This window comes from Danio aesculapii, chromosome 20, assembly GCF_903798145.1.
Source record: "Danio aesculapii chromosome 20, fDanAes4.1, whole genome shotgun sequence".
Taxonomy (NCBI): domain Eukaryota; kingdom Metazoa; phylum Chordata; class Actinopteri; order Cypriniformes; family Danionidae; genus Danio; species Danio aesculapii.
Window position 1 is genome coordinate 7,109,326 of NC_079454.1, and position 8,359 is coordinate 7,117,684.

The 8,359-nt window shown below is 34.6% G+C and overlaps 1 protein-coding gene across 1 annotated transcript in view; it reads right to left on the bottom strand.

The window, feature by feature from the left end:
- ints7 (integrator complex subunit 7) overlaps positions 1 to 7,017 on the bottom strand; it is a 30,569-nt gene extending 23,552 nt beyond the window's left edge. The window contains 9 exon segments of the mRNA XM_056445257.1: positions 312 to 511; positions 598 to 644; positions 2,161 to 2,194; positions 2,197 to 2,297; positions 3,424 to 3,494; positions 3,496 to 3,522; positions 3,524 to 3,572; positions 5,592 to 5,721; positions 6,774 to 7,017. Coding sequence (XP_056301232.1) covers positions 312 to 511; positions 598 to 644; positions 2,161 to 2,194; positions 2,197 to 2,297; positions 3,424 to 3,494; positions 3,496 to 3,522; positions 3,524 to 3,572; positions 5,592 to 5,721; positions 6,774 to 6,867 — 753 coding nt within the window. The 5' untranslated portion in view covers positions 6,868 to 7,017.
- Positions 7,018 to 8,359: the final 1,342 nt, after the last annotated feature.

Here is an 8,359-nt window from a genome sequence, read left to right on the forward strand (position 1 = left end):
TGTCAAAGGCAACAAACTGCACACAAACTGTTATTTCCTGAATGCGCTGATGCTGCGATTTAGATGATTTGAAGCAAATCTATTTGTTGAACATGTACTACGTGCCTAAAGCATTCACTCAATGTCATTTTCGACGGAAGTGGCGCTTAGCGGCTTTTGCATCTGAACCCTTCATATCTTAATCCAAAACCATGGCCCTAAAACCGTGATATGAAATGAACGAACCAATGACCAATCTGTTCTATTTACAGACAGTATAGAAATCAGTCACTTTCGACACTACAGTCTGTATGAGACAGCAGTGTTCTGACCTGCTCCGGGATGTCGACGAGGGAGGATGTGGCCAGCTGGGTGAAGGTGTGCAGTGTGACGATTAGCATAGATGTGGATGGGTATGAGGACACCAGCTCCTGCAGTAACTCTCTGCTGCACGACGCCAGGCTGGCATCATGATGCATGTGCTGCAGCATTGGGATCAACTTCAGCTTCAGCTCCACTGGAGTGTCCAGTCCTGCGGTCACACACACATGCACGCACACAGTTAGACTGCAGACCAGTGACTCACATAAGGATCATTTGCATTAAGATTTCACCTACCTTGAATCATCTCACTAATCTTGTTGCAAATTCCTGCCGCAAAATCTCTGAAGGAAAAAGGAGAACAAAGAAAGACAATCATTAACTGGTTTAAACTCAAATTATTCCTCAGCCCACTTTCTAATATTGAAGTTAGACGTACACTACTAGGCATGAGATTCTGACGGTATGATAACCTTGGATAAAAATATCACAGTTTCACGGTATTGTGATTACTGCTCTAAAACATATTATTTTTAAATATCTGGGTAAAAAACTAAAAGTTTTTCCCCCTTTGAACACAATATATTCTATTTTGAGAAACATTTAAAATATTTTGGAGTAGTAAACCTGTCAGGCTAAATAATTCAAATGAATCAATGACTTCTGCTGTCTTCATTAGTTTCAAAAACACAGATTTCTCTACAGTTAAAAATGGCATGTTTGGATATCTTTTCTGCTGGAGTTGCTGTTGTTTAAAAAATAATAATAAATTAAAATTTTTACATATACCTTAGGAACGGTATTACAGAAAATTTTGGCGGTATTAAAACCTTGACTTTTCCAAACCGCGGTATACCTTGAAAACGGTTATCGTCCCATGCCTATACACTACCTGACAAAAGTCTTGTCGCCTATCCAAGTTTTAGGAACAACAAATAATAACTTGTCTTCTAGTAGATCATTTGGCTATCAGAAGTGGCTTATATGAAAGGCAAAGGCCTCTAGATTACCCTTATTTTACCAAAATAAAATATGATCATATCTTGATTATTAATTATTTAATTGGGACAGTAAGGTCTGACTTTACTTAGACAAAAGTCTTGTCACTTAACAGAAATAATGTACAGTATAGAATATAAAGTCATGGTGCAGTGGAAAAAGAATTAAAGTAAATAATTTACTTATAATTAATAAAGTCATCTGGAACGGCAAAGAAAGCGTTCTTGCAGGACTCCCAGAGTTCATCAAGATTCTTTGGATTCATTTTCAATGCCTCCTCCTCCATCTTACCCCAGACATGCTCAATAATGTTCATGTCTGGAGACTGGGCTGGCCAATCCTGGAGCACCTTGACCTTTTTTGCGTTCAGGTACTTTGATGTGGAGGCTGAAGTATGAGAAGCAGCACTATCCTGCTGATAAATTTGCTCTCTCCTGTGGTTTGTAATGTAACGGGCAGCACAAATATCTTGATACCTCAGGCTGTTGATGTTGCCATCCACTCTGCAGATATCTCGCATGCCCCCATACTGAATGTAACCCCAAACCGTGATTCTTTACTCACCAAACATGACTGATTTCTGTGAGAATCTTGGGTCCATGCGGGTTCCAACAGGTCTTCTGTAGTATTTGTGATGATTAAGATGGAGTTCAATAGATGATTCATCGGAAAATCTACATTCTATCGCTTTTCCAAATGACCAAAAAAGTAGTCATTTTATTATTTGTTGCTCTTACAACTGGGATCGACGACAAGACTTCTGTCAGCTACTGTATGCATGACTAAAACATTTGTGAGAAATATGCCATTTTGGCACCAGTTAAACCAGTTATCAAGCATTCTGTCATAGTGAATACTTACTTGGAATGTGATGAGAAGCTAGCAGCTGCAAAATAGCCGCTTCTACTTCAACATTATCATGAGAGTCCAGGCTTTGGCGGATGCTGTGGTGAGCGTTCTTTCTCTCTGGAATGATGGAGGCTAAACTTCCCAGCATTCTGTGGAAATGCACAAAGGCATAAATACACTGACAACAAGTGTACAATCACATTATTTGCACTGAGACTATTCAAGCACAGTCTTTGACAGAATAATCATTCATTGCACACAAAAAAATAAAACTAACAACAATGCTGATGAAAAGTCATGAGCTGTTTCCGTTTAATCAACGATAACCATTCTAAAATTCCTCCTTTTCATAGACACTTTTTTTTTAAACATTTCCCTTAACATATTTCCTGAATAAAAACTATCTCTAGTGTATGAATTTGATAACAAAAAAAATCAACTATTGTAAACAAAATAAATATTTTGATAAAATAGAAACGCTGTCAAGTAGTACTGTTTAAATCATACATGTGTGCATTTACATATTATTGCATGTTAATTGTATATTTATTGCGTCTATAAACACATCCATGCATATACATAAAGAGATTTTTGTTTATATTTATATAAAACATTTATATATTACATACAATTATATATAGATATAAATATAGGTACATTTTTTATATTTAAAAATGTTTTTTTCATAGTCATGTTTGTGTGTGCATTGACATACATAATATATAATAAAATACACAGTGTGTGTGCAAATATTTACATTTACATAAAATATTTTTATATAGCATACAATTATATACAATTTTTCGTACATTTTTAATTTATTTAAAATGTTTTTTCACAGTCATTTGTTTGTGCATTTACATATATGCATAATAAACACACAGTGTGCACAAATAGTTATATTTATATGAAAATATATATATATATATATATAGATATATATATATATATATAATATATATATATATATATATATATATATATATATATATATAGACACATTTATATATATATATATATATATATATATATATATACATATATATACATATATATATATATATATATATATATATATATAATTATATTTAAACAAACTTATATGTACATTTTTTTCTTATTTATTTAAAACGTTTTTTTAATAGTCATGTTTGTGTGTGCATTAACATATATACAAAGTAAATATACACACAGTGTGCATATACAGTACATCCAAGCTTTTATTTTGTACAGGATTAGTGACGATTAAACAGTGCTACTACTGAGTGAAAGTACCTGAGGGTGATTGCTCGGGCCACAGGGTCATTGCTGTGGATGACTGAAAACACTCTTTTGACAAACTCATCCCACGTTTAGGATCTTCTCCAGGTGTTTTCTCGCTCAGCTGTGTGACCTTCAGCACACACAGCCGCAGGAAGTTGTTCCTGATTTGACAAAATAGTTTACAGATTCATAACATTTATCAGACTTAAATGAAGCAATTTCACCTGAAGATACATTTATAAACAAACGGACACACAATAAAAAAAATTTACACTTCTCTAGTCAGTGAGAGCTTTGTCCAGGACAAATAAATAAATATTTTGCATTTATTTATTTATTATTTACTTTGCATTTAAGTATTTATTAACTCATTCTCAAAAAAAGTTACAAAAATAGAATAATTTTGACATGTAAATTATTTTGACACACTCCTCAATTATAGGATAGAAACTTTATGGCCAAATAACGACGAAGGTCAACATAATGAAACCAAATGTTGAAATTAATACAAGCAAAATCATGAGATAGAAAAAGATAACTATTACCAATAGTGGTCATAATCAATTACAACATTACAGCTTAAAATATTGTAAAAGAAATTGAAGGATTTGATTATTAAATGTGTGTGTATTCTACTGTTTTTACAGCCTGTTTTTCTGTTCTCTCTTCTGTGTTTTTGCACTGCAGAAATGTATGTGTGTATGCATATTCTGTTCATCTTATCTCGGTGTGGCCGGAACATTCCGTCCCATCTAGGGTGCGCAAAAAAGCCACTATCTGACTCGCTCACAGATGCGCGCATACCTACACGCACACATTCTCACGTATTCTGGTTGCTGTAAGCCAGGGGTGTCCAAACTCGGTCCTGGAGGGCCGGGGTCCTGCATAGTTTAGCTCCAACTACCTACAACAAACCTTCCTGCAAGTTTCTAGTATACCTAGAAGAGCTTCATCAGCTTGTTCAGGTGTGTTTAATTGGGGTTGGAACTAAATATGCAGGACACCGGCGCTCCAGGACCGAGTTTGGACACCCCTGCTGTAAGCTGTCTTTGTATCGCTGTTTCCCTCCTTCTATGATAATATTCTTTTGTGTTAGGGCTCAGTTGCAGGCGGACCCCTCAATGTGTATATAAGATTGCTCTTTCCCTCCCTTGTGTCAGAATAAAATCATACTAAACAGCTGATTTTGTTCTCATCTTTTCCAAGCTTGGACGGTCTTGATGCAGACACTCACTGGTGATACAAAATACTAGAGTGAAGGGACCCGAGGAAAAAACTGATTTTCCTACAGAAATATATACATTAAGGTCAAAATTTTTAGCCCCTTTAAGCTATATATTTTTTCGATAGTCTACAGAACAAACAATCGTTATACAATAACTTTAACCTGCCTAGTTAACCTAATTAACCTAGTTCAGCCTTTAAATGTCACTTTAAGCTGTATAGAAGTCTTGAAAATATCTAGTCAAATATTATTTACTGTCATCATGGCAAAGATAAAATAAATCAGTTATTAAAAATTTGTTATTAAAACTATTATGTTAAGAAATGTGTTAAAAACAATCTTCTCTTCGTTAAACAGAAATTGGGAAGAAAAAAAAAAAAACAATTAGGGGGGCTAATAATTTTGCCTTTAACTGTATATATATATATATATATATATATATATATATATATATATATATATATATATATATATATATATATATATATATATATATATATATATGTACTAGTGGTGGGCCGTTATTGCCGTTAACGCGATAGTCTTATTGCGCGATAAAAAAATATCGCCGTTAATCTTTTCTCAAAGTTGGGTTGGGAGCTGGGTCTATTCTACGCAAGCTATGGTGACTTTCACCTTGATATTTTAGCACGGATGTATACCTGACCGGTGAGCCGTCTGACAAAAAAAGTGACCTTCTGAATCTAATCAGCAGCATGCCTGACTTTAACTGCAGTTCGACAGTTTCACTTTAACTCAACAACATTTCATTCATGCCGTCGTGACACACTGAGGTATTAGACTGGAACAACCTTCACGGATGGATGGATGGTTAAATATTATACTAATAACATAATTTTTGCAATAAAACAGAAACAATGTTATTGACAATTCTGTCACCATATATAAACCATCAAACATGAGATTACTCTTATGTATTCATGTGCGCAATTACCCAAGTCTGAAGATGTCTGCCAGCTTCAGGAAGGCAGAGTTGATGAGGATGGGGAACGGGTATTTCTGGAAGAGTTTGGGAAAAAGGACCACAGCTTCACACTGCTCTCCCAGTTTACAAGACCGTAAACCTGGAGAAGAGACAAAATCAGGAGTCTGTGAGCAGTGGTGGTTCTAGCTTGAATAGCACCCTGGGCAAACCACCCCATATAATAGCATAGTATTAAGGGACAATGTTGAAGCCATGATTGTCATGTAGTATCTTAAATGTCATCTCAATTTTAGATGTGTCTAATTTCATCTTAAATTCAAGGGGTGCAGATTTAAAAAAAAAAAAGATAAAAGGCAGATCACGCTACAGGCTCATGAGAAGACCCCAGATTTTCATTTAATGCAGAAGCAACAAATTTTATTTTCATTTTATTTGAATAGTTATTTTCACTATCATTACCTCTTTAGTAAGATTGAGGTAAAGTTGGTTTTACATTCGCACATTCATTCAATCACAACTTGTGACATGCTTCCTAAATTGTTTACCATTATACTTTGAATTTTCGGTCTAATATAACATGTAAGTGTGACTTCAAAACAACATTAGCACTGTTTATTTGACTGTGAACAATGTTGTACTTTGAAACTGATACTGTACTTATAGTCATTGGCTGTTGATATGATTTCACTATTCAGAACTGGCAAATAATACTTTTCTGAAATTATATTATCAAGAAGAACGTTTCAACGTGTGAATATAAAACCAACTTAATTTTAGCAACATCAATAATAACAAAGCACTGCAGTTACATTTTCAAGCACTTCATCCACAATCTAAACCCTTTTCAGATTTCTTTCATAGTAGATTAAAATTCAAGCATTTTCAAGCATTTCCACCATCCGTGTGTTTGAAGGAAGAAAGAAACTCATAAAAGTCTGAAACTACTTGAAGGCTGATCAAAATCAGGATCTTTCCATAACATAAGTTGCCTCTCTTCACATTCTGTCTGAAGGGAAACAAAGCACAGTATAGCCTAAAGTACAGCAGAAGTGCTTTATAATGCGAACAGATACATTTATATAGATATTCAACATTTAAATAGCGCGCGCGTGTGTGTGTGTGTGTGTGTGTGTGTGTGTGTGTGTGTGTGTGTGTGTGTGTGTGTGTGTGTGTGTGTTTATAAAGAGACACCTTTATCGAGCTCCATCAGCGCTGAATTAGCGTCCAGCTCCTGCTCGCCGTATGCCGCCTCCGACAGAAAAGAACGCGCTGCTGAGAGCGACATTGTTTATTATCGACTGCGAGAAATGTAAACCGATAGACTGTCCTCAGATTCAACGCGTTGTTTTATCAGATGAGGTTTTGGTGCATTAAGTTTGAAGTGTGACCCGGTTGCAGTGCAGGTCACGTGACGCACAACGCCAGGATGTGTCGTCGGGTTTCTGTTGCGCTACAAAGAACGCTAGAAGCGAAAGCGATCACAGCAGAATGACCAAAGAAGGCGGGGCATATGAGTAGGCATTAACTCTGATTGGTCGAAACCTCTGCTCATTTTTAGGCTCTTCATGCTTTCATTTTTCTTATTTAATTTTTGCATAATAAAATAGTTAATACAGACAACACATTTACATTTGATAATTTTCATAGAAGTAATCAAAGCAACAATGAAACTAAAATATCTAAACAATATAATAGTATACAATTTTTAGGTGGAAGTGTGTGTGTGTACAGAAATGTCTTCACCAAATCATTGTTCGTCAATGCATTTTTACATTAATATAAAAAAATTAATAATTTGTAAAAAAAAAATACACATTTTCTCCATTTAAAGATAAAAACATTGATAAATCACATGACATGAAAACGTCATAACTAATAAGCCAAGTAAATAATCTACACCCACTGACATGAAAAAACATTGAAATATAAATTAAAAGAAATAATTACGTTGAGTTTATTATTATTATTATTATTATTATTATTATTATCATTATACCTTTAAACCTAATGATTTAGTAATATAGTGTTTCCTTTGTATCTCATAATACTGACTTGCTATCTCATATTTTAGCTTTTTTATACTTCACATAACATTTTTTTAAACTTTTTAAGCCATCATTATTGGTTAATTAAAATGTCAATTTATTTATTTACTTATTCAATCTCCTAATTTAGACAACATGTGAGTTTTATTTTTCTATTGTGGCAGAATTTGGTTTCATAACAGTTATGACAAATAGTTGAATTTTTTTAACAGATGCTTTTTTTTCTAAATTATCTTTATTATTTGTGAAGGATCTTTGTAACCGCATTATTTAAATTGACTAATGATTGATTAATTGACTTAATTTTAAAATAAAATTTATTATCTTTTTAATTCTAAAGATGTTCAATAGGGGTGGCACAGTAAGTAGTGCTGTTGCCTCACAGCAAGAAGGTCGCTGGTTCGAGTCTCGGCTGGATCAGTTGGTGTTTCTGTGTGGAGCTTGCATGTTCTCCCCATGTTTGCGTGGGTTCCTCCGGGTGCTCCGGTTTCCCCCACAGTCAAAAGACATGCGGTACAGGTGAATTGGGTAGGCTAAATTGTCAGTAGTGTATGAGTGTGAATGAGTGTGTATGGATGTTTCCCAGAGATGGGTTGCAGCTGGAAGGGCGCTCCATAAAACATACGCTGGATAAGTTGGCGGTTCATTCCGCTGTGGCGACCCCAGATTAATAAAGGGACTAAGCCGAACAGAAAATGAATGTATGAATAAACCGGATTTTTTTAGGGCCAC